Below are 26,748 nucleotides of genomic sequence, written 5' to 3'. Positions count from 1 at the left end.
ATGCTTTAACAGCTCGGTGTGAGGCTGGGGAAGGCTGATACAGCTAGGTGAACCAGATAGATTTAATACTGTATTATATTGTGGAATTTGGAAAAAAAAAAATATATGTAAAAAAATCAATCCAATTCATATCTTAATTAATAGAAGACAATTAAGTGTGTTTATTATTTAGTGTATGAACTTCCAGTGTGTAGCTGAATTGTGATAGATACATAGAGGAAAAGGACAAAATATAAACCGGTTTCGGACAAAATAAAACTACTGTTTTAGAAACACAGATCTCGTTTCCCTGTGAATTAAGAAATTAGTTAAATAATTGGCAGTTATCCTGTCAGCAATTTCAGTCTTTGTTCTTCATTTTTAGCTAATCTAATAAAGCTAAAATCACTTTGCTTTTCAAAACCTTTGAAAGCCTTAGAGACCAATGAATATTTCCCTATATTTTTTACCATCCTGTTCATTACTGTAGGAAACAAATACATAAGCAGAAATCAGCCAGCAAGTCTATACTTTCTGAGAACCCTGGGGGACTCCGTGTGCTTTAAAAATGTATGAGACTGTCCACTGAGTTGTTATTAACTGCTAAAGGTCACATGTTTTGACATTGTTCCTGAAAGTTTTGTCTTTAAACCCAATGACCTCCTGATTTTGGTATCAATGCACGCTTTCTTCTTGAATATGATGAAAAAAGGTAGAAAACAATTACAATGATTCTGAGGTCTGTCTTGGTTTCTATAGCAGACATCAAACGACCCATCTCACCAAATGTAAAAATGCAAAACTGGCGACGAGGTTTCGTGTCACGTCGCTGGTAGGTTTGTGTTCTTTCAGGTGATCCTTATCTGTAAACTGTTTTCCCAAATAATTGCTTATTTTCTATGAAATAGGAAACTGTGTGAAAATGAGAATTAAAACTCCTGTTTCTGGGAAAGACTTGTGCATGAGAAAATTAGCTTTGTAAGAAAACCTTTTTTCATGGAACCAAATGCTCAACTTCAAAGCTTACACTCTGGTCCTACAAATATAAGGTTAGATACATAATAAAGCAAGTCATGTCATTAGCAGTTGTCATGAACTTTACGTTAACCACATAGCTAAGTGATTAATATTTTGGGACCGAACGAGTAACTTAAAATTCAGAGACCTTTACTACCTTTGTTTTGTGTATATTATCCATTTTAACTATGTTCAGTACGTTTTAGGTAAGTCTTCCTAGACCTGCGCACCAGAGTGCTCTCTCTGTAACTCATTACAAAGGCTTGGCATACAGCATAGTATGATTTTAATTTTTATTTTTTGAATTGCCCTTCTAGGAACAAACTTCACCCTTGCAGAGCTAGGGATCTGTGAGCCCTCCCCCCATCGCAGCGGCTACTGCTCAGACATAGGAATACTCCACCAAGGCTATTCCTTGAGCACCGGCTCTGATGCTGACTCAGACACGGAGGGAGGAATGTCTCCGGAGCATGCCATCAGGCTGTGGGGAAGGGGGATCAAATCCAGGAGAAGTTCCGGTCTGTCAAGTCGCGAAAACTCAGCTCTCACACTTACTGACTCCGACAATGAAAATAAGTCAGATGAGGAAAATGGTAGGCCTTTTTCTTCAATATATTCTTAATGCACATGTATGAGAATGTGATCATACTGAAAAATACATGAGTATTCTTTAAAGTTTGACTGAGGCTGCCTTTTAATGTTGAGGGTGTTTTAGCATCAATATCAGGAAACTATTACATGTATATCTTACGATAGATATTGTGTTTTATCTTAGAATTTACTTTTCACACAGTGATCTTTCACAGAAGTTTGTGCTCAGAGTACATTAAACTTGAGAATCAAAAAGAAATCTGAAATAGTTTCTCATATACTATTTTTATAATCAGCTTGAAGTAATATTAACAATTACAACATGCTAGTAGCTGTAAAAATGGTACTAGTTGTAACAATCAGATCTAATTTTTTGTGGTTTTCCATGTTTTTGAAATTGTAAAAAAAATAAAATGTATTTGCTGTTTGCTTATTGGTAAGTACTGGGGGCTTTTAGAAAGCAAAGCATGCATCAGACTGAGGCAAAGCAATTCTATTTGGTACTGGTTATTCAGTTCATAGAAACGAGACTTTAGACAGTGCAACAATAATTTCTGGCAAAACACCTAGACATTGGTTGATTCTTAAAGTAAACTGCAGTAAGTCAGCTGTCCTTTCAAATGCCTTTACCCAGATTCACGTTCTTCGTACGTATCAGTTAAACATTTTTACCTGGGCAATTTTCTGGGCTCACATATTTTTAAATCGAACTGAAGAGGAAAAAGAGGAAAAATGGATTTGCAGGAATTTATCCTCCATCCTGCAGGGTGATGAAGGTGCAAACTCAGCTTAGTTACAAAATGAACTAAAGGTTTTGATAGTTGCCATTCTGAGAAGGTGAAGAGAAATCTTACCATTATACCCTGAGAGCAATTATTCAGGCAGCTGATCCTAGCTAATGAAACCAGCTCTCTGCTACGCATACTACTTGTGATAAAACTTAATTTGTTACGTTGGGTGCCTCTCAGAAGAGGATTTTCTTAGCTGTTTATCTTAGGCTCCTCCTCATACTTACTGACAGTTCTCTAGGTTTCAGCAAAATGAGTGTGCCAGGCACTAGATACACAAGCAACAAGGCAAGAGTGAATTAAAGTTCTTATAGCGAAGTTCAGAAAAGTGCAATTGATTTTGTTAGTAACAGCAGTCTTTTTTTGTTGATTTAAATTGAATCTTCAAATAATATCTCCTCTGCGTAGACATAGCAGGATACATTTCTTTCTCAAAGCCAAAGAGGAAGTGTGTATTTACTAATAATGGTGTCTACAAGGAAGCCAGTATTTAAAAAAAAAAAAACAAAAAAACAGTGACTGAGTAATTGATTTTTCTTTTTTCTTTCTTTTCTTTCCTTTTTTTTTTTTTTTTACTATTACTATTCACAGAAAATATGACAACTTACATTGACTTTAGTATAGTTTTGATAAGGCTACTGCGCATAACTGCAATTAAAAAACCTGACTAATGACATTCTGGCGTCATGGAACGATTTGGATTCATTTCTGTAGCATGAATTCCCTTCCCTGAAGGTGATTGTCTCCATTTCAGTGGAAGCACAGTGCCACACCTTTTGTCTAAGAAAATTTACTCTCAGGACCTACTTTCATAATACTGTCACAGACATTGATAAAAGAATGAATCTGTTTGCTTGCATTTTGTTTTCTTTCTTATAATGAGCAGATTGTTAAATAATTGGAAATACAGTGCAGTGAATCCATTGTGAACAGGTCATTTTTTCTAACAAAGGTGTTTATAAGAGAAAAAGGACGTAATCAAACAGCACACAAGAAGAAAACCAGTATGTGGAATTCATTTTTCCTTGGAAAGGTTTTTGTAATAAGGGTTTCTGTATGTTTGGTTGTTAAAAAAAAAAAAACAAACCCAAACAAAACCTAAAAAAAACCATGCAAGTATGAAACAACTATTATATACAGAGACGTGTTAACTTCAGTAAACTTTTTAGTCTTACTCTCCCACAAATCCTGGTTAGCTCAAAAATCAATGGTTTTTCACATCACTGATTTTATGAAGTTTTGGGATGCATTATCATATAGATTGACAGTTGCCCCACTGGTTCAGCACCACAGTGTGGACACTTACAAAACCATCATTAATTTCTCACGCTTGTGCCCAGCAGTGGTTTCCTACATAATAAACACACTGTCCTTCAGAAGCAAATCGATAACCCGCCTAGGTATTCATCTTGAAGGGGAAGTCACAAGAAATCTGTACTTCAGGAGAAATGTGCTCTGTGATGTGGTTTCGGATTTGCAGGATACTAGCATAAAACAAGACGTGTCTTGGTATGAGAGTTTTATCTATTTATGCCTAACCTTGCAATAGCGAAGGGAACTCATGATGCATAGACAACTGAATTTATTTAAAGTACCATTGACGCTTTTTCCCCAATACAGTTCAACTGTTGTGTTATAAAACAGTCGTTCAAGTCTGAAAGGTGATTTTTTTTTCATTTATATCAAGATGTTATCGCAGTATCTATCATTGTGCTTTAAAAAAAAAAATCAAACCCTAACTTTCACTTTTCTTGTAAAATTAAATCTGTTTTGTACTTTTAGTACCAAAAAAAAGTAGCACAGACAGAGGAGGCTTAATTTCTAAAAAATGCTCTAACAATATGATTTTCCTCCCATTCAAATCTATTTGACAAACCTTATGACCATTTTCTGCACTTCTAGATTAAGTATGATTTAATTTTATCATAAATTAGAATTCTGTGAACCTTGAAACGTAGCTGGTTTGAAATGCTTATAGATAAATTGAAATAATGGAAACACTTTGTATGAGAAAAAATGGAAATAACATATAAATTCGATGTTTTACTTTGTATACTAAAATTCTTCCTAAGAAAACACCTTATTGACAATCCAGTTTGAAAAGCAACACTTTTATTTTCACAAGTCTGATTAGTTTCTAAATTCTTATTAATTCACAGCTTTTACTACTGTCTCGATCTGGCCGTCTCTTCTGTAGAGATGGCAACGTGAATATATAACAGCACGTGTCACCAAATTGTTATTCAACATGATGTACTGAGTTGTGACATTTAAGTGAATAAATCTTTTTGTGATACACACAAATGTAAAAAGTCAATTAGCACTATAGAAACAGAAATATCAGGTCTGATGTCATATGCCAGCTTTGTAGAGATTTATTTGTGGGGACTCGCAGGTATGAAGTATAGGGGATATACGAGAATTCCTGAATGCTTATTTTTCCTTTCCTTTCATTAAATTCTGTAGGTGTTTACTCCAAAACATCATGGAAAACTTTTCAAAAGTAGTGTTTGTCATCAATTGTTATGTGTTCTTTCCGAAGCCTACAATATTCTTCTTTCCAGGGTAAAGCTTAGGTGCTGGTTATGTTTGGGTAGTGACCTTGAAGCAAGTACACTTCCAGGGCTTTAGTATTATTACTATTATTTTTAAAAGGAGAGCAGTTCTTTTTATTTTTATGTTGAAAATTACATTCTTCTCAAAAATACAAACTATTCTTTTAGTAGTATTCTACTGTTGTAGAATAAAGTAACTTTCCATTTAAAAATCCATGAAAACAGAAGACTCATAATTAAGAAGGATTTATGCACAGGACACTTTTGCAACAGATCTGTAGTCTTCTCTTTCCCTGGCTTCAGGGTTACCGAGTGACCAGTTACACAGGCTGTTAGGGAGGCAATTAAATTCAACTGACATTACGCAGATGACAGTGAAAAGCAGAGCAAACCAGTAATCCAGAAGAGAAGACATAATCCTAGATGGAAGAACGGAGAAGGGAAAAGTAGCGTGTAAACTCAGAGCAGATCTCAGTAATATTTCTGAGTGCTGAAATCAATTCATAGACCCAAAGAAAATCTGCAAGGAGGCCTTTCAGTTTGATGTGAATCTAGGTCATGTTAATTCTCCTGTTGTAAAAGAGAAAACATCTGGAATTATGCTGGTGACATATTTGGTTTTTGGTAGAAGGTTGTTACCTGTAACACTTTTTGTATTAGTATTGTTATTTTATATAATGTATAACATCACTAGTAGTATGTGACACAACAAAAAATGTTTATCATGAGATTTGTTTCTGTTTTACATTTGTGTGTCAGAAAAACAAACATGTCTTGGGGGAGGAGAACTCCCAGGACTGAAATCATGTTACTAAAATAACGCCAAACCAAAAAGATGATCAAGGAATGCTTTTATCTTAGTAGTAGGATTTCTGAATGGAGTGGCAAGACAAGGATGAATGGGAAGGAATAAAGCAATCTCAAACTTCAGCAAAACAAGGGAAGTGTTCAAGGTCATGCTGTGGTAACCTGTGTGTCTGTTTTAAAGAAATCCCCAATAAACCACTGTGATTTTGATAGCTCTTTGTAGGTAATGCCTATGGAAAGCAAATAATTTTGAATGTACAGAACCGTTTCTGTGTTGAGAGCCCAGCTGTACATTTTGAGGTGTGGAAACGTGGTGCATTACTGGAATGAACCTGGAGAGTCCTGACACTGAATCTGGTAGTGCCATGCACTTTCCCTTTCCTTATTTCATCTCCTTTTCTTCCGGGGGAAGACCTGCCGTACTCCACTGGAGCCAGCCTGCCTCCAGCACCAGGTGTGAAGGTTCAAGTCACGTGGAAAAGTGGTGTAGGATGCTTCACAGATATTTTCAGGTTCAATATCCATCAATATTTGCTATGCTAGACATATTTTTGACAAGGAATTCTGTTATTTTTTTACATTTCTTTGGGGTGTGGTTTTTTTTTTGTTTGTTTGTTTTGTTTTTTTACTGTAGTAATTAAGGCTGAATACCAGACAATACCATGTCTGCATATCCCTTATTGGGGGGTGGGGTGGGGGTGGGGGGGAAGTGCCATGAATAAGGTAACATGAAATTGGGCAAATTGTAAGATAAAATATAAGATACTGTATCTATGTCTTGTACTTCTGATTGAAACTTATGAAAAAACAGGGAAATTACATTTTCTATTCTGCTTTTTCCCTGCTATGAAATTTTCAGTGGTGATTTCATATACTAATTTCTCAAATGCACATGTAAAGTAAATCTTAAAAAGGCAAACAAAAAAAAAATCATAATTCAAACTGACCTCATATTTTATTGTTGCTTCAATTTTATGAGCAGTATAATCTGAGCTTTTCCTGGGATGCTGTTGAATAACAGACTTAGACTTACAATAGAAAAGGAAAGATAATATTGCATCGGAGGAGTTTACAAAGAGGCACCAGACAGATGGCAGCCGAGGAGTTTATTTTCTTATTTTTACTGTTTTAATTTTGACATGTTGTTCTCAATATTTTATTACTTTAATTTTTATTCAGCTTTTTATTTCACACTTCATAATTTGCAGAGAAGGTTATGGTGAAACTGTGATTCTAGTCTAGAGAAGATTTTGGTTTTGTTGTATGCATGCTAATGTCCCTGAGTGTCCCCAGTTTGAAAGGAGAAGGTTTTAACATTCCTAGTAATAGAATTCTGTTTGGGTTAAAGAAGTGGGAGATTAAGCTTCCTTCCTAAATATTCCCACTAAGAAATATTCACTTTTTCCTTTGGGAAATCCTTTGCTTGTTAAAATGGGGTGTTTAAACAATGGTGATACAGTAGAAGCAGATCTGTGTAGTCTTTAATTGGGAGGGGAGGGGGGGAAGTCAAGATGCCCTTCTCATTTTGAGGCAGTATATCTGTGTTTCGTGTACCAGGAGAAGCAGGGAAGCTGTAGCCTTACTGTGTATTACATTGGAGAGTGCTAATTTCAGCTGTTAGTTCTGGCTGGGAGCGTTGCACCCATTTCCCTTCCAGGTCGACCCAGGTAGCTTGGAAATGGTAGGAGGGATAGACAGGAGAGAGGAAGAGCTGCCGTGGTTGTGGGATCTGTTCATAGCTGGCAAAGTGTCCAGATGGTCCCATGGAAATGATGAGATTTAAATGAAATGACATATACTCAGAAAATGGAATCGCGTACGTCATACTCAACTAGACTTCTTAAGAAGGAGAGCTAGGGAGGTTAGCTCGTGCATGGGCATGCTTCATCTCTTCTTTAGGAAGGCTTGTAAAGTACTTTGCAAATGACAAATTTAGAAAGTCATTAAGCATAGTATCAAAGCTCGGTTGCTTAAGTGGATCCAATTTTGATGTGCTCTCAAAACCTGAGGGCACTTCTGATAGGAAGTGGTTTCCTAATGAGGGAATTGACTAGCAGGAATGACTTTTAAAGGCTTAACTACACATCAACTACAATTTTGTCCAGGTAAATGTCTTATGCATTCGGTGCAGGGGGAGGCTAGGTGATGGGGTTAAGGACCAAAGATGGATATGTAGTACTGGCAAACCTTAAAGCCTTGTGGAAGGCAGGAATATGAAATGACAGTGTATAAAATCTTAAACATTTGTTACAATTTTAATATAACCCAATAACACTGCAGCGTAGCTTGGCAGGGTGATGCAATGGAAGTAATGCTAAACATACAGGTATGTTGAAAGAGCTAAATAAATACTATCTGGAACACAGTGTTTGGTGATATCCTAGAGAGTAAGGATGCAGACATGGCAAGTGAAAGCTCTTCTTAGGTGGTCTAAAAAGGTAAAAAAAATGCCATCATGATATTTGGTTGCTTGTAGCTGCTATTCAATAAGCAATTTGGCAGCCATTAGGTTTTACATTCAGTTCAGTGCTGACCAGAGCAATGTACACCAGGATCTCAGGTTTTAGTCTCCCAGAGGTATATGTATTTCTAGCCCTCATGATTATACAAGAAATTGCTGGTATTAAAAAAGAAAACAAAACCAAAAACAACCAAACAAAAAACCCCAAACAAGAAACCACCACCAGAAAAAAACCCAAACAAACAAAAAAAAAATCCCAAAAAAACAAACCAAAGCACACACCCCCCCCCCCCCAATCTATAAAAACTCCAGACCTCTTATGCATGGCATGGTGAGGTCTTATATCATGGGTGTTCGTCATTTTCTTGTCTATTCACTTGAGTCAGGGCTTCTGTGACTGTAAAATTTGTGAATTGCCATTTCTCCAAGATGTCGCCGATTTCAGCTCAGCAGCCTGTGCCACGCTCTGGCTGGGGCCAGGATCGTTGTGCTGTTTGTCCACACAACATACAAGGAGCTGGCTGAAGCTTGTACTGGTTTGCAGCCTCTCTCTGCAGAGTGACTTTTTTCGGTTATATGAATGCCCCCTCTATAATTGCATGAATCAAGGCAACTGGGAATGGAGACCTGGGAAATGAAATCCAGTATTTAGCCAGGAAACTGAGGAAAACAGAAATACAGGCTGGTGCATTAGGGCTACCTGGGAAATACTGCAGCAGCTGGGTTCATAAATTGCTGAGGCTAGCTGCCTTTTTCCTGAATTCATAGGGAAAGAGCTTTTGCATGCAGCTGTATCTACCTCATTGTGTGAAGGTCACGACATGAAGAACTTTAAAAAAAAACACCTCAAAATAACCATGAGATTTTTCAATTAATATTTTAATTATGAGCTTTTCCAGCTACTAGAGAGAAATGATGAAACTATGTTAAACAAGAACTCCATTACAGCACATTCTTCAGTTTCTCAATTTTTAGTTTTAGCAAAGCAAACTTAGATGATACAGGTCACCCAGGTAAGCAAGCGGCAGCGCCTTTGTTCAAAGTGGAGCTGAGTTAGAATAATGCCTTTTTATACTTTTCTATAACAGAGATGTGTATCTGATAATGTTAATCCAGCTTGGTAATAAATGCATTGTGAAGGGCTGATGAGCGATAAAACCTTCGCAGGCAGGTTTGCCTCTATGTACGTGGTGTTTAACAAAATTTGTCACGGTGAAACAAAAAAACATATGTATTTCACATTTGCCTTGTAAACCAAAGCACGCGTCACAGGAATCCATACACTGAAAATATTTTCTGTCTTCCCTTTCAAAAGACTTTGAAATTTTACCAAAAGCCTCCTCTAAATTTGTCAAGGCAGATACTGGCACCCTCTCTCATGTAGCATATCCTACTATTAATAATCTTCCTAATTACAAAGACTTGGATATTTCACTGATTAGTGCATAATTAGGTCAAGGTACATACTGTTTTTTCTAGTTAACCCTTCATTTATGCAACTTGGCCTGAGTCTGACCAATCAACTCTGATAGTCCATTGAATGCCTGTTTGTTCTATGTGTAAAACTACACACGTATATGATTACTGTATCTAAATATTTCATTTGATACGCTTTGTGTTTAAATTCTGCACACGGTTCTTTTCAAGTAATCCGGCAGCTTGTTGTAGACAATGTATTTGAATCGATTGTTCATGTGAGGTTGAAATGTAACATTTTGTTCAGGTAGAATAGAATTAATCCTCAGTTAGAAAATGGATAGGCAACTATAGCTTAGCTCTATTAGTGCCAAAGTTTTTAATATGCATCTATTCGAATAAAGAGAACTTGTCGAAAACTAAATAATCCCATAATTACTGAGTTTCAAGAGAGATTATTATTATTATTACTTTACTCTTTTATTAAGAAAAACTTTTTTTCGCTTAGCTCTTAAGTAGCAAATGATAAAAATGTGCTGTAAGTTCCATTCCTTAGATCAGAGGAGAGGAAATCTGATTCATGAGTCTGAGTTTTAAGTTTGTACCAATAAAGTTTTTTGTACGTTAACTTTTTGCAGGAGCTCCTGGCAGACTTGGACCTTTTCTGTGGGATACTATAGGAGCAATCTGGAAATCAACTGTTTTTACTTTTAATTTCATTATATTTCACATGGATTAAAAAGAGCTTTCAGCTCTGTTTAAGCTTTCCCACATTCTATGACAGTCTCCTTCCTTGCCACTGATAAGGGAAATACTTATATGTATTTGTTCAGTCTTTCTGTAGCATTTGAAATTGCTGACTCTGACGTTCTTGCTTGAAGAAGCTATGGGGATGAGTGGCAGTGCTTCAGAAAGGCTGACATTCTGCCTTTCAAATCGAGTGAAAGATTTCTTATGAGCAGCTGTTTGTCCACATCCAAAACACTTGCCTGTTAAGTCTTTGGCTCGCAGACCTCTCATCAATGTTCTTCAACGTCTCAAAAGCTGTTGGTAGCACTACAGAGACCATGCTGAAATCTTAACCATATGTGAACATGAAATCCTATCTATGATTAAAATAGAGGACCAGTTTTCCAATTTATAGTTTGGCTATCTGATGGTTAAATAACATGAGATTAGACTACAACCCATAAAAGGGAGCTATGATGATACTGGAGAGAGGGAAGCATTTTGAAGAACTTGCCTTTTTAGAAAAGTGTCCTGCTATGGAAGGCTAGTTATCATTGTTCTTAAAAATAACCGCCTACATTTTGCAACTTGCTGTAGGAATGCTTTCCATGTAATAGGTTTACATGAAGCAGTTGCTTTAAATGTTTTTCCAGGCTGAATAATTTATCCTATTATAATGTGTTACTGTTTGTCACCAGAGGGTGCCATTGCTGTGATCTTCCACACTCTTGTGCTAAAACCCACTGAATTTTGGAAGCGGTACTGCTTCATAAGGGTACCTCTTCCATTAGTGGTGTGAAGCAATGGCAAGAAAAAGTGGTTTTATGGAGAATAATTTGCACACCTAGCAGCGGAGCTGTGTGTAGATTCAATTCCTCAGCTGCTGTTGCTTTCAGAAAATCAAGCTGTAGTTGGAACAACCAAGTCCTAAAAAGGGTCTGTTGCCTAGTTATCCACTTGGCTTTTTTACGTAAATACATTTAGCTAACAACACTTAACACTGTATTGTGTACTAACTCTACATAACTCATTTCTTACCCCAAAAACAACCTCAGGTTTCTAGGCGCTCGGTACTGAGCGGTAGAACAATGCTAGTGTCAGAAGAGGCAGTTTTACTTGCAAGTGAAGTAGCATCAAGAGGTATAGTTACTAAAAAATACGTTGCTGATGCACTCTGTGCTGGGTCCTTGAGGCATCCAGTTGAAGGTCCCTTTCCTACTAGAAAAAAATTGTAAGTGCCTTAGGCCTGTACATACTGTCAGCTGCCCGCCCCAGCCTGTGGCTGCATACTCGTCATCCCCCCGTGGGTAGGTGATGGGATCTGAGGGAGGGCGTTACGCCAGCTGGACTCCACGTAACTTGGTTGATTCATGGAACATAGCAGAGGTACAGGTCATTCACAGAATACGTCAGACTGTATTTACACAATATGAACTCTTATTTATACCTTCTGTCCTTTGGTATTTTCTTTGTGCTCCCAAATATACCATGTAGCTATCCAGGTAAATGAAAGAAGAATATGAGGTTATCGAGCTTCTTTTCCTATAGGCTAAGATGGAAAAGGAAGCTTTGGTAGGTTTTTTACTTCTGAATTTTTAAGAAACATCCTGGTGTTATTGAGGGCCTTCAAATAACATCTCTGGGATACATTTTACAGCTGAGCAACAATTCAGTGGAAAGGATGACATTTGTAATTTCTGAAGTTGTTATAAATACCTTGGAAGTCACCGACTGTTCGAGTGGTTCTAAGGCTTTCCAGTAGCACGTTGCTGATACAGAGAGGAAGACTGTTCAGTTGATGGAATTGTATTTGCCAGGAAGTTCAAGACGCCTGTGGAAACTGATAGTTCCTTGCCATGTTTGCCCTATTGAAACTGAGATACCATCTTGTAAGAAGGCATAATATCATTCAATTATAACAACATGCCTGTAGGCAAGGCACAATATGTGAGCATCATTTGTTTGCTTAGAGCCATGACTGTCATTCAGAAATATTGAAAGGTAGCAGTTGGATTTTTTCACACAAATGGTTAAGGGACTTTTCTCAACATCAAATTAGCGTTCAAGAGTGAAAATATAGCTTCTGTTTCCTCAGATGCTGAGCTGTAAGAATGAGTAATCACAATTCCTGGGGGATATAGTTGTGGGTTTGTTTTTTTTTAAAAAAAGAACCACACTTGAGTGGTACTAGATAAGAAATGGGTTTATCAGTTTTCCATAGATATTTCTATGTAGTAAACTTGAAATAAGATGAATTACAGTGAAGTTACCCCTCTTTCCAGTTTTCTTTCAAAAGAGGGGAAATATTTTAGAAAAGTTGTGTGCTATTTTTATGTCTCCCACGTAATGCTATAGCTTTAAGCTCTATTACACAGAATGAATAGGGAAAAAAACCCAAGCGAATGAATGTAACTGCTTAACAGAGTGGAGTTTGTCTTCTGTAGCACACTTGGGTTTTTTTCTTTTAAACTTACTATTCCTAATTAAAGCACATCAGTAACATCCTAAAATGTTGTTTCTGAACGTTCTGTACAATGCATATGAAGAAGCTGTGGGGTAGGAAGGATTAGGTAAAGGCTGAAATTGTCACCTGCAGTGCAAAAAGATGAGTGAAAACAAGTAGTGGGACATGAGGTGCGAAGGAAAGAGGAGTCCAAGGATGTTGCAGAGAACTCCTGAAAAGCTTAGCTTTAGGGCAGCCAGCAAAACAACACACCTGCGCAAGGAAGTAGTAATCTACCATCAAAAATGTTTTCACTTACCGTGTGTGTAATCTGCTTTTCAAAAAAACCCCAACACGCTATAGCAATACGGAGAATAAGTTTTGATGGTTTTCATCTATATATAAATGCCGATGTTCCCTTTAATAACCTATTTGACTATAGCAAACCTTCTAAGCTGTTGACCTTGAAGGCTTAATGCATCAGTGAATGCCCCAAGATTGCTAGGGATTGAATACTTGTATTTGCATTACGTGTTTGTGAATGAGACAAACATATGGAGTTTGGCTTTCTTTCTCATTTTTACACATTTCATAGTTATTTCTAAAACTAACAATATATGTAAATAATTTAGTTCATTTCCTTCCTTTGCAGACTTCTCTACATTTTCATTTTATTATTATTATTTATTATTATTGTGAAATAATAAACCTTATCTGCCCCGTTCTGTCAATATATCCCTGGGTAGCTGCTCAAAGACTCCTTGAGTCTCAATCATCTAGATTGATTTGTCGCCTCTAATTTTCTGGCTAATTACTGCATACTTCAAGACCACTTCTATTGTGATACTTAACCAGGTTGTATTCTTTGAGATACTTTTATTTCTTGACCTGTAATTTGACTTCCCTAAGAGTATCTGAAGATGGGTACCTGTATGGAGGTTAATTCAAAATTTTGGGATTGGATCGTGCTCCAAGCCTGTCCTCTGTCTGTCTCAATCAGGACTCATTGTCCTCTCCCCTGTGGACTCTATATTTGTGGACTTAATGAACGTTCTATACATAACGGGCCACTGTATCGGCTCTCTTAGATGACAGAATGTCATCTAATCCTGTCAAAGTAATATTTCTGGTTTTAATTTAAAAGCAGAATTTCTCCTATGTTTTCAGATTTTTGTGTGGTTTGAATTAATTCATTACATTTTACTTTCCTAGATATCAGGACAGATGAAGGCAGCCTAGTGTGATTACAATTACGATATTTTGTGTGTATCTTTTTTTTTGAGAGAGAAAAAAGATAAATACCTGTGCTCAATGTTAGAAGACTGACGTATGACCTCAGCAGGCAGACATTAATAATCAGTGTTTTCTGTCTTATTCTCAGTCCAGCTGTTTTGCTTAAGACCCTGAGAAAACATTGTGGGAGCAGTCGGTACTGCCACACTCAATTGAAGGCTAGAGTTGCGGGGGGAGGACCTGAACATAATTCTGAGGACTTCACAGTCAGCATCACTAAAAAAAAAATATTGCACATGGTGAAGTGTAAAGGAGGTGGACCAGGTAGCTGTACACTTTCTACAGCTTTGATCAATGCCCTGGTAATTTTTATTAACCTTTTTTTCTTTTTTTTTTTTTTTATATTTTATCTTTTACTGGTATTTTTCACCATATTTTTCCCCTGTAATTTTCAGTCTTGGTAAAAATATTATGGCATTTGCTATTCTTTGACGGTAAGACCATTATTCTCACTTTCTGCATTTTTAAAAAAAATATAACATAGTGCTTTGAGCTTAAGACTTTAATGTGGTTCCAGATAATCTCCTAGTTTTGTTTGACATGTGATGGCTTAAAAGCACTCTTTATAAAGCAGAATATTAAAGTCCGAATGTGCAAAATGAGGGTTTGGGGTTTTTTTCCCTATGTATGATGAATTCTTTGCATGGCTTAAAAAAATAGAGGAACGGGTCATCTTACAGTAATAATGACCATCTTAGAAAAACGATCTGAAGAAATCAATATTTTTCTTTTCTCTGCTTTTGTCCCTTCTTATTTGAGTCTAGTTCAGGAAATAACCGCATGTTAGAAATGCTTCAAATCACTTCTGTGATGACAAATTTTGACACACTTTCAAATATTGGTTTTATGTATTTCCTTTTTGTTAGTTGTCTTGTGCCATATGTATTGCAATAGTACTCTCGTTTTTCTTAGCATGAAAGAAATTGTGGTTTTTTTAACAAACAAAAACTTTTCAAACAATTTTAAATGCGATTTGAAGCTCCTGAAGTCTTACTTGAGCTCTACTGTTAGTACTGTTAGGTCTCAGAGGAGTAAAACATACTTGGTAACTTCTCCAGAAAGATCCTCTCGAAAGAACATATTAAAGATGAAATATAAGGATTTTTAGATCAAAAGTATAATGATTTTTTAAAATCTTTACTATGTGATAAATTAATCAGAAGGTATTATAAAGATGTACAAACTTGCACAAGGAAAGAGAAGAGAAAGTAGACAGTGACTTTGAAATTAGTATAGATATAGACCTAAAAACATACTTTCAGAAGTTTGTTATAAACCAACAGACAAGTGCCAGAGCATATGCACTTGTCGGAAATCTGAACTGTGTTAGGGTGAGTGTGATGAGAAAAATTATTGATATGATCACAGATACTTTATTTTATCAGATATTTTATTGTATTTACAGAGTTTCTAGAATGCTCTGGCATAAAATAATCAGGAGGGATGCAATGACTGTTCAGAAGCATAGCGTTTGCCTTGGGTGTCAAGTCTTCCTATGCACTATAAGCTGTATACCAATCAGGGTGGATAAAACTATACCTTCTTGTAATTTCTTTAGAGGGGAAAAAAAAAAAAGTTTTCTTAACACTGAGAGAAATTTAGCTAACAGATAACACTATGTATATATACAGTATTCTGACAGGAATTATAACCAATAGACTTGACTCTGTAATTGTGAAAAAAATCTGCTATTTAATAGACTTTCATACAATGAGACATACATATCCAAGGGCAGATGCTGGACCAAAACACCTAATACTATGATAATTTCTGTTTCACATTTCTTATGTGAGAACGTATATAACTCATCTGTGCTTAAAATGCATTTGTGAATGGATTTGTCATTTGGATAGTAAATAATTTTTACATCAGAATACAAATATAGTGAAACTTGTTCTAACAGATCAGCTGCCACAAAAGCTAGCAGCAGGAAAGGGGAGTTTGTGTTGTAGCTTTCCATATAAGCCTTATCTGCCTGTCCCTCAAAAGAAAGATACACTGTAATTAAATTCATAGTCTTCATTGCAGTTCATCCAATTTTTCAAGATCTATTTTACTTCTTTATGGAAGGCAAGGTAAATTCCACAACTCTGTGAGCTGTTATGATGCTTATGTAAGCACAGTATCTTGTACTCAAGTTTAGTAAATCTTAAAATTCAAAGGAATTTTGCAGGAATTGGAAACAGGAAGCTTGGGTCTTCAAGTCCATTTAAATTTTAAATAATACTAATGGTATTATAAGGATTCTGAGAAATAATCAGAGAAGTAACTTCATTATTATTATTATTCATCAATAATAATGAAGGAAAGTTTAAGTTGCATGCATGCAAATTGTGAATTTATGGCAATGCTATAAAAATATAATAATTTTAGATATGGAACCTAGAATAAACATGCACAGTTCTAGCAATGGCAAGTGTACTAGCTTGTAGGCCATGCTCCAATGATTTGTGCACAAAAAAGTATTCATCAATCTGGGAAATTTACGAACTGGGTGAAATTAGTTCTGTATACAGTGGTCTCAAAATAGTTGACACATCTTTTATGGAGTTTCTGAAGGGTGAGGAATGAAAATAACAAAGGTAATGTTTTTTACAGGCTTTTTCTTATGCTATTGAAACATAAAGTTAAGTAAGTGAATTCTGACAATTTTGTACAAGAATTTCTATGAAAGATCCATCCCGTTAGGTGAATCCATTTCAGCTGCTGTTATTAAAGAGATGTTACAAAGCCCTTGCCACGCAACCTTTATTTAGCAATAGCATATCATCATGCAAGGTAAACACGTGCTCGAATACTCCAAATCATACTCCAGATCAAATATCTGGAAGAAAAATTATGTCATGGTAATTTTTTTATGTAAGGATTATTATCTGTCACCCATGCACGCTCTCGCATGGGACCATAACAGGCAGCACATGAACTGCGTTCACACCACGTGCTTGAGTCAAACCTAAAGCAGCGCCTAGCAAGCCTCCGAGCATTCCTGCTTTTTATGTCCTGATTAAGGATGCCCTTTGAGGGGGTGATGGTACTGCACAGCCCCTCGGCTGGTGCTGTCCCAGCGTTGCGCTGCACCTTGTCTCTTTTTCTCTTGTTCTGCATTAGAGGAGAGGTGCCTGTGACGCTCTGTACCAGGCTGGGCTGGTACATCACCTGTGACTCAGAACTCCCGGTGCAAGCAGCCGTGTGTGCTGGAGCTGAACCCCGGCTGAAGTATGTTTATTTACAGGTTAGGGGGGCGCTTGACAGACTGGCCAGTTTGAAAGTTCAAAACATGACTCTACTGGATCCGTATTCATTAGCAGTAAGCATCCAGGTCTTGATTGTGATTTGGTGCTGGCTGTGCGTGCGCAGGGCTGAGCTGCCGGCTGCCGGGGCTGGCTGGGAGGGTGGGGGCTGGCACCAAAGTCAGTGACTTTATCTTCCCCCCATTTTTCTCACTCTTCCTCGGTGTTTTTCTGCCTCTTGTCCCCCTCTCCCAAGAGCAAGGCTCTCATTTGCTCCCAGCATAGTCTATGTTATGGAGACTTACATTCCTCTGGACACCTGTCCTGCTTGTTCTACAGCGCTCGTTCCTGTGGATCTTACTTCTGTCACGTCTTTCCCTGTGCCCCGTGTGTCCAGCTGTATCACAACCCTCCTCTTGTCCCCTATGAGGTTATGTATTATCTATGTACTTAATTTAACAGGGCTACAAAATGCTTCTGCGCTGTTGCTGTTGTGCTTCTCGCAGTGCCACGGTGTTAAATGATGTTCATACGCTGTTGCAAGTCATCCAGGTGTTACCCAGATCCCTTCTGTCCAGGTGGAGGGCAGGCATCCCGCCTAGGGGATACACCAGCCTCTGCTTTGGCTTTGTTGTCCCCGGACAAAAGAAAATTTTAAACAAGATTAGCCAAAAATGCAACTTCTAAACCATTTTTTTTTACATCATTGCAACCTTCATGTAACCCATTTGTGCCCGTAGCATGCAGAAAAGGGAGCAGTCACCATGGTGAGCAGGGGCACAGGGTCTGCCCCCCACCATGTGAGACCCTGTGAGTTAGGAGTCAGGCTCTGGTTTGGAAGCTGCTTTGGGTAATGCTTTGATTAATACAGCTGTTATAACAGCAGAAAAGTGTTGTACCGATAAATCAGGTCTGTAGTATTCATAGGTCTTGGGTGATAAAACCTGGCTTTTATTTACGTTTGGGTTTTTGCCACTTGTGGTTTTCCGCCATGCCTTTGGCTATATATAGGGTTTATTTTTGTTCAGCTCTGTTGTAAAGTAATGAACATAATATGCCCCAGAGTCCCAACTGAAGCTTGACGTGATTTAAATGAACAGTAATGCTCACCTTCTGAGTCAGGACCAAGCTGTGCAGTATGTCTGCGGCGGCAATGGCTGTGTTACCTTATTGCCCCCTCTGACCGATGAGGGGCCGGCAGCCCATTGATTGCTGCTCCTGGGCTTCTCTCCCACCTCACACCTGGATTTGAAAGGGACACTTGGTGACATAACAGGTAGATACATAATCTATACTTTTATCGGTGGGAATGAAATAATCATTTTGGTTTGGACACAGGCGAGTTACTGCTTCTGTTGACTCGAAGGCTATTAGCAAAAAAGATTTCCCTAGAAAATAACTAGACAGCAAAAATGAGTTGGCCTTCTGAGTATTTGAAGTATAAAATATGCAAATTACAAGAACTTGGCATACGGTCAGGCTTCCACTTTTTCCCTTGATATATAGAATTTGTGTGATCTGCTTGGTCCAGTTCTTATTTATGGTATATATTTTTACAATTTGTGAGTGCCTTCCTTTTTTATTTTCTTTTTTTTAATGTGAGCATTTTATGACAGTAATTCTAAGTCCAGTTTGGAGTATTATGCTTCAGACATCTGTCTCCTTAAAACTTGAGTGAAAATACAAGATGCCTATTTGAATAACACGGTGTCACCAACAGTGCTTGAAAGCGATGCAAGAGGTGATGGTGCTTCCTTATGGTTCTTGCATCGTACGTCGTGTAGTACATTTGTGCATGTGTGTGGGTAGTTCTTTGAAAAAGAATAATAAACAGGTCCAAGATGTGATGTCAGATCTAGTTAATCAGTGTACTAGAAATACATTACCCTAAATCTTGGTTTGGAAAATAGTAATCAAAGTCTTGGGTTTCTTTTCTTTCGGGGAGACAGATGGCATATCTGCTTAACGGCAAATATCCAAAAGAATTTTTTTTTAAATCCTATCTTTCAAAACATGGCAATCAGAATCATCTTGGAAAGGAACTATTAAATTTAATAAGCCATATGTTCAGTGAATTTACTTATTTAGTTCAGAGATGTAGACATAAAATTCACCTCTGTGTCCTTTTGTGAAAATTAACTGCCTTATTCTCTGCCACACAATTAAGGTATTTAACAAAGTTCCAAATGTGCAGTGTATTATTAGCCAAATACAGCAACTACTTTTCATGTTGCTAAAATAAATGCATTTAGGTGAACAGTCTGCAGTTTACCAGAGTTCCCTCTGTGGAGTTCAGCATGTTTGAAGATCAGATTGACTGGCAGCTTCCTTGGTATACATAAAACAGATCTAAAATTATTTCAAATAGAAATTCTCTGAGGATTGTATCATCTTTGCCGTTCTGTTGTACTGAAGATGCAGATGTGCCAGACTGTTCTGCAGGATTATAAATGCATTAGTGAAACCCTAATACGCTCTCTAACAAATATATGCAGTGCAAGAGGTTTTCTTAGCCATCTTGTACCCACTCATTTTATTTATTTCATGTAATTGGCATGTTGTTCTGCTTTTATAGCTTGTTAAAATGAGATGTGAAAATGGCTGTAGCTAATGGCTGCCGGAAAATCTTTTCCCATGATAGGTAGGAAGAACATTTCAGAAAAAATACATTGCAAGTTTTAAAGCACAGTGCTCTCCCAGTGAGAAGCAGAGATTTAACAAGATGGATGTAATGCATTGGTATGTATAGTAGAAGCAACTTTTAATGACCTTGGTTCTATAAACAAACATCATATACAAATGCCCAACTTTTGGCATCCTATTTAGGTGCAAAGACAAAGGTGTAAGCCAGGGCTCCTTTGCCTTGTGGTGCTAGTTCTGAGGCACAGGTGCGGTGTGGAGAGTCTGGTGGTAGCAGAGGTTTTATTTTTCCTTTCTTCCTTTAGAGGAAATGATAAGAAAATACCTGGAATGAAGTTTTCCAAGCATCTTCCTTCTCTCCCTTTCTAGCAAATAGAGTGTGTTCCTTGATAGCATTTTTCCCACCTCTCCTTATTAGATGCAAAGGCTTTGTCACCTGATGGTTCCTTAAAATCTTGCACTTGCTGCCAGCCATTAGGCAGCTGTGATCCAGAGTGGGAGTGCAAAGGAGTGATTTCTCTTGACTTTTCTGTGCAGTCTGACCTATATTCCCTTGCTCCACGAAAGTCTGTGTGTTGATCTGTTCTAGCACTACCCTTTCTTAGAGAGTTTGGTTTCTTGGTTTGCCAAGGACCAGGTCCTTCAGCAAAGTTTGTGGTTCAGGAAGGGGTTTTCTTTGTTGCTGCTGTTTGGGGGTTTGGGTCGGGGGTTTGGGGGGGTTTTTTGGTGTTGTGGGTTTGTTTTTTTCATTGTTGTTGTGTTTAAATTCCCCGCTAGTATAGCAAAATTGGAAACATGCTGCACAGATTTACTTTTTATCCTTCAAGAGTCTGCTGCCTTTGTATCTCCCCTTGGGTTGTTAAACCATTGGCTATTGGTGTGTTGGTGAAACCTGCCTGGAAAGGTTTTTGTTGAAGGAATCTGGGAGAAATGGACTCTGTAGATTGATGTTTTTAATGAAGTTATGTTTCCATATTATGGTCTCTCCACCCCACCCCACCCCACGCCCCCCACCCCCCCTTGTTTCTGTGTCTCTATGAAATTACTTTTAGCTGGACATTGACCTTCGGTTTTAAAAAAACTCAACTTTTCTTCAAAGGAAAATTGTCACAGCCCTCTCCTCTTCTGGGGGCTTTAGTCAACCAACAAGTTGCTTCAGTTCTAGGGAATCCTTTCCATAAATTACTGTGGCAGTGAACTCCTTCAGCTTACCCGACATGATAAGTAAAAACATTTTTCATTTAGAGAGAGATAATTATTATGTAACACACTTTGTAGCACTCACTCCTTTTCCCTTCTCTTTAACTATAAATATTTCCCACTTCCTACTGTCAAAATATAAATCTATATGTGGTTTGTGCAGAGAAAATCAGGACTCAGGATTATAGTAAGAATTGGAAGATAAAAGCATCTAATTTTGCTTGCCAGCATGTCATTGTGTTTTAGAAAAAAAATGCTGTAAAAGAATACAAGAACCACTGTACAACAGCTGATTTGAGTGTGATTGCATTTCATATCAGTCGTTTGGAATTTCTTAACGATTGTTGTCTTTGTTTCTCTGTGTGTACAGTGCACTTGGTAGTCTGATGACTGTTCTGAAAGGAAAAGAAGGACCTATGGCCCTCCCAAACTCCAGAGCACTCTGCACCGATGTGTCTTCTAGAACAGATAGATCCTGCCCCCAGGAGAATTTTTTTTAATTCCTAGCACTAGATGATGATAGCTTGCTAGCAGAAGCACGAAAAATCAAATGCCATCACATATTTTAATAATGCACAGCATAAACTATATTTTAGCTTCACAATTAATTCAGAATAGCTTTAATAATAAATCTCCTACCCTAGGATGTTTGCAGTTCTAGTTGTTAGAAGTCGTACTGAAAGAGTTCACTGCATGGGGACTTGTATGTAGCAGTTATCCCAGTGCAGGCAAAGGCTACAAGGGCAGAAACAGAATAAATTTTCATTGCCTTCCTCTAACAAGGCCACGTAAAAGTGGCTTTATTTGCGATTCTTAAGCCACTCAAATTAGACCTGTGCATTTATTCCATATTTATTAAAAAAAGCAACTAATGGAAATAAGTTCAAAACTGAAACTGAGTCAGCGCAAAACATGAGGCCTGACAAACCAAAGTCATGCAAAACCAAACACTGTAGTTTGTCGGTGCCTCTATGGGTCATTTATGGTTTGGTTTTATTACTGTAGTGGTGGGGCTAATTACGGACCAAGTGCAGCATGTAGTGGAATATAGGTCTAACGTAACTCAGAAAATGTAGGCTTGGCTCCAAGGAGCTCTGACAGGGTGCAGGTGGGCAGGGGAGCGCACTGCCCTCCCCCAGGGCCAGGGCACTCCAGCCCCTTGGGGCGGCAGCAATTAACACCTCTTCATTCTGCTGTAGCAATGAGCTGTTGAGGTATGATTAGACAGGAATCCGTACAGGTGCCCAGTGGATACATTACTAGTTTTAAAGAAAAGCTTTCTTGTTTTTCTCCTGGATTGCACTGTAGATACTGTCAGATTGCTTTCTGTGATTTGAATTGCTGTCAGGAGAAACACACAGTATTTCCTGTGATTCTTATCCATTTCGTCTTTTAGCTGTAGTGACATTAAAAAAAAAATATGATAATGCTGCACACCATGATTTTAAGCGGCCTTTTCAGTCTTTAACAGCTCATGGAAAATGAAAGAGGATTTACTTTCAGGATTTCGCCTTAGAAAGTGGAAGACAGCGGAGGAAGTCTGGTGTAGCCGTGGTGTCCCCTGTCACTAGGGGTGTTACACTGCCTTGCTGCCGGCTCACCATTTCATCTGGAGATTTGCCAGGCTGGCAAAATCTGGTGGTGCTGGTCAGCACAGAGGCACAGGAGGCTGTTTTGTTGCTGTTTGGGGGATGAGCTGCCCACTCACTGCCCCCAGGTGGGATGGGGAGAGTCAGAAGGGAAAAATAAGAAACCTCGTGGGCTGAGACAAAGACAGTTTAATAGGTAACACAAAAGCCACACACGGAAGCAAAGCAGAGCAAGGGACTCATTCCCCACTGCCCACGGGCAGGCAGGTGCTCAGCCACCCCCAGGACAGCAGGGCTCCATCACACCTAATGGCTACTAGGAAAGGAAAACGCCATCGCTCCAAACATCCCCTCTTCCTCCTCCTTCCCTTTTATTCTATTGCTGAGCACAAGGTCATATGGTCTGAATATTCTTTGGGTCAGTCGGGGTCAGCTGTCCCGGCTGTCCCCTCCCAGCTCCTTGTGCCCCCCAGCCTGCTCACTGGTGGGGGGGTGGGAAACGGGAGGGCTGGACACGGTGTGAGCACTGCTCGGCAGAAGGTAAATCTCCCTTTATCATCAACTCTGTTCAGGCCACGGGTCCAAAACACCGCACCATATGAGCTGTGATGAAGAAAATTAAGTCCATCCCAGCCAAAACCAGTACAATGATGAAGGGAAAAACAATTCTCAGATTAACTACAGATGACAATTGTTTTGACATATATCGAATAAGCAGTGACGTTAGCATTGTATAGAAAATATGGTGTAAAATGCTGAAGAGAAGCCACGTTTAATGAAGCAAGCAAAAAAATTTTATATTGCCAGGTGTCTAGGAACCTGTGGTTTGTTTCACAAGAAACAAAGAAATCAAATTGTAAATTGGAAGAAAAATAAAACTTTCACTTAAAAAAAAAAGTGTACCTTGCAGAGCACTGGTTTTCTGGCTTCTTTTACAAGAGAAAGTTTATTTTGATACTTCAAAAAAATAATGAAGTAAGAAAAGTTTTTCCATTATTAAAATATCTTAGAAGTTGCTGGGAAAGGGCTTGGTTTTTTCTGTATACCAATATCAATGTTTTAGAAAAAATACTTGCGGTGTAACATTTGATTTCTAGAAAATATCATAGCACCTGCTAGATGTGTTACAGAGAATGATCAACTGTTGTGTGCCTGTTCCAGTGTAAAATATTGGTAAGATGAAGTATATCAAACACATTTATCTGCTGCAAATCAGTTTGTCTCAGAAAAGACTCACTTAAATTTTATGGAGCCTAATTTTGTTACTGATACACCTTCTGAAATCTATCTGATCTACTGTATTTTTCTTCCCCGATAGGTCAAATGAATCATCCTTTTCTTTCTCTTCCAGAATGGACGGCAAAAATAAAGCCACCGTATGCCATTTGTGTATAACTGGCATGATTTACTGCACGTCTGAATATAAAATCATAAAACTTACAGGACATGGTTAATACATAACCATCAAAATAACAGAGTGCAATTCTAAATTTATGAGGCTGAACTTAACACTGAATATCAAATAAGAACCACATTGATTTCTGTAGCGCATGGCTTAAAAACACATTAGGTGGCATAACTGCAAGACAGTACATTGATTTAAGCGTAAAATGCATAGCACTCAATACTTCACCACCTAACGTTTCCCAGTAATGAACAAAGCTGTTGTATATTGATGAAAGGAAAATTATTTGTTTTGTTAGATTATGGTACTCAAGCAGATGCCTTGCTTTTAGACTAGGTAGGCATAATTTGAATCGCGCTTAGTAACAAGTGACGTTGGGCACCTTAAAGAAAGAGTACGCAGTGATCTTTGCATAATGTGTTTTAAGAAATATGTATTTAGTCTGGCCTTAATGGAAGTCTGAATTCAGGCACCCTCATTTCAGGGAGAGTGCTTTGGCAGGTACAGAAGATTCATGGCATTTTGGAGGCCTCTAATCGCTTTTAAAATGTTAAACATTTGCCTTCCTGAATCATGGCCAGAGAGTAAGTCTATAAATCTCTATAACCCTTGCTCACTGAGTTTTGCCAAAATTAACTCTGTTTACATCGGGAAACACACTTTTGCCTTGTTTTAGGCCCCAATACACAAAATGCCTCAGCAAGTGAAGAGACTCATTGACTTTAGGCTAAGCTCCCCAAAAGATTAATTGGACTGACATTGGCAATTCATCTAGATTTAATCTTAAGTAGGAAATTCTACGTGGGGGTTGAAATTGGGTCTGTTGAACACAGTTTCCTCACCGTATCCAGAGTGGCATCCTTGTCCTTTTTAACACTTCTAGTGCAAATGGGACTGGAAAGCAGCTCAGTCAGTGGCTTCAGTGAGCGTGGTCCCTGGCCACTGCCAGGAGGGAGCAGCCCCCCGGCCGCGCAGGAGAGCTCTGCTCTGCACCTTCGGGGAGCAGTACAGCAGGAGTACGTCAGGGATGAAGGGTAAAACTACTTGGAACATGCACTCATGTATGTTAGATACGCTTACACGGGCACGTGCGTGCACACGTAAGGATCTCAGAGTTGTTCTGTGTGTGACTACCCCACGTTAGGTCTGTGGCAGCTTGCAGGATGTGCCCTTCGGATTGTGGCAATTTCTTAGCTGAAGTGAGCAGATCCCTGACCAGAGTCTGTGTTGCATACATGAAAATGTCACAGGGGTGCTACTTTTGTCAGAGTTTTAGAAGCAAAAATTGGGTGCAGTCTGCATTTCAGTCTTGCCTGTGTTTTGGGTCCCTTTCTTTCTTTATCATACAAAGTTTAAGTATTAGTCTTCATGACATGCAAAATGGACTGCGATGTTAGAGAATAATGTTTTTAATCATCGCTGACATTTTCAAAGAAGATTAAAATTTAATAAAATTAATTGTCCATTTTTGAATGGCTCACTTTGCAGTTAATCATACACCTTTAGCTTCCACTACAGACATATATTGCTTTCCTGCGGTGTTTTTTTTTTTTTTTTTTTTACCTTGAAACTTACCTGCAGTAATTACAATCATTGATTAAATAGATGGTTATAATTTTTCTTCAAATTAATGCAGTGTAATTGTAAATTATGCTTAGTGTGAAATAAACCGCTTTTTTAATCTTGTTGAAAAAGACCTTTTCTAAACTTCTACAAATATTTTTTCTTTCCTTTCCTTTCCTTTTAAAGAAAGATCTCCAGCTTACTAGAAGAATATAACTTACTGGGGTTATATTTAATGGCAAGAATACGTTGCTTTCATTGCTGTGCATCTCTAGTAATATAATTTGAAGTGCTAGGGCCCTTTGCATCCATTTCTGAATCCATTATTAGTTGATTAAATTAACTGGCTGGATCAGTACAGTGAGAAGAGACACAGTAATGATATTACAGAATTAGTATGCTATGATGAATTGTCAAGAAAAGTAACTGTGACAGCCCTGTGGCCATATGCACTTAGCCATGCAATTTATAGTCATTTGAAAAGCCAAGGACTTTTCAGTTTTGGTTAGGAAATTTGTTCTTGCTTTTGACAGAAGTTGAGGGATATGTGTGTATTGAACAAGAGGGGGTTTACAGTGCCAACATGAAAAGAAATCAAAGGCTCTCTTCAGCTGCTAGCATTTGGGTGATTTGCAAAGAGTAAGCTACAGAAAAGGATGACTTTTATTGTAGCTGTGCCAGCTCTTTTAAATAGATTACGATATGATAGTGCATAGTATATGACAGTGCAGTTCCTTTACAGTTGTAGAAAAAGTATTACTTAGGGTAAGATAAAAGTGAATGCAATCTCGTATCGCAATTTCAATAGTTATAGAGTACCACAAATTTTGGTACAGCAGCAGGGCCTTATAGGATGACAGTAAATACAGCTGGGTTTTATTCTTAAAACTGATTTGAGGCTATTTTAAATGTCGTCTTTTGCTTTTATGCAAATATTTGTAAGTAAAGTAAAGACTGCCAAACACCATCAAAATTGCTGGTGGTTACAGTAGGTGATCAGCATGGAAAAATTGACTCACGGCCAACATTACAGCAATTCCCA

General features: G+C 38.0%; 1 protein-coding gene across 5 annotated transcripts in view; it reads left to right on the top strand.

Moving 5' to 3' along the window:
* TENM2 (teneurin transmembrane protein 2) overlaps nt 1-26,748 on the top strand; it is a 698,308-nt gene that overhangs the window by 202,753 nt on the left and 468,807 nt on the right. For all 5 annotated transcript variants that reach the window (XM_055812702.1, XM_055812701.1, XM_055812700.1 and 2 more), the window contains exon 4: nt 1,314-1,589. In XM_055812702.1, the coding sequence (XP_055668677.1) occupies nt 1,314-1,589 (276 nt within the window). The remainder of the gene's footprint in view (nt 1-1,313; nt 1,590-26,748) is intronic.

This window comes from Falco peregrinus, chromosome 8 (assembly GCF_023634155.1).
Source record: "Falco peregrinus isolate bFalPer1 chromosome 8, bFalPer1.pri, whole genome shotgun sequence".
Lineage (NCBI taxonomy): Eukaryota > Metazoa > Chordata > Aves > Falconiformes > Falconidae > Falco > Falco peregrinus.
This window is presented reverse-complemented; position numbering and strand designations above follow the sequence as displayed.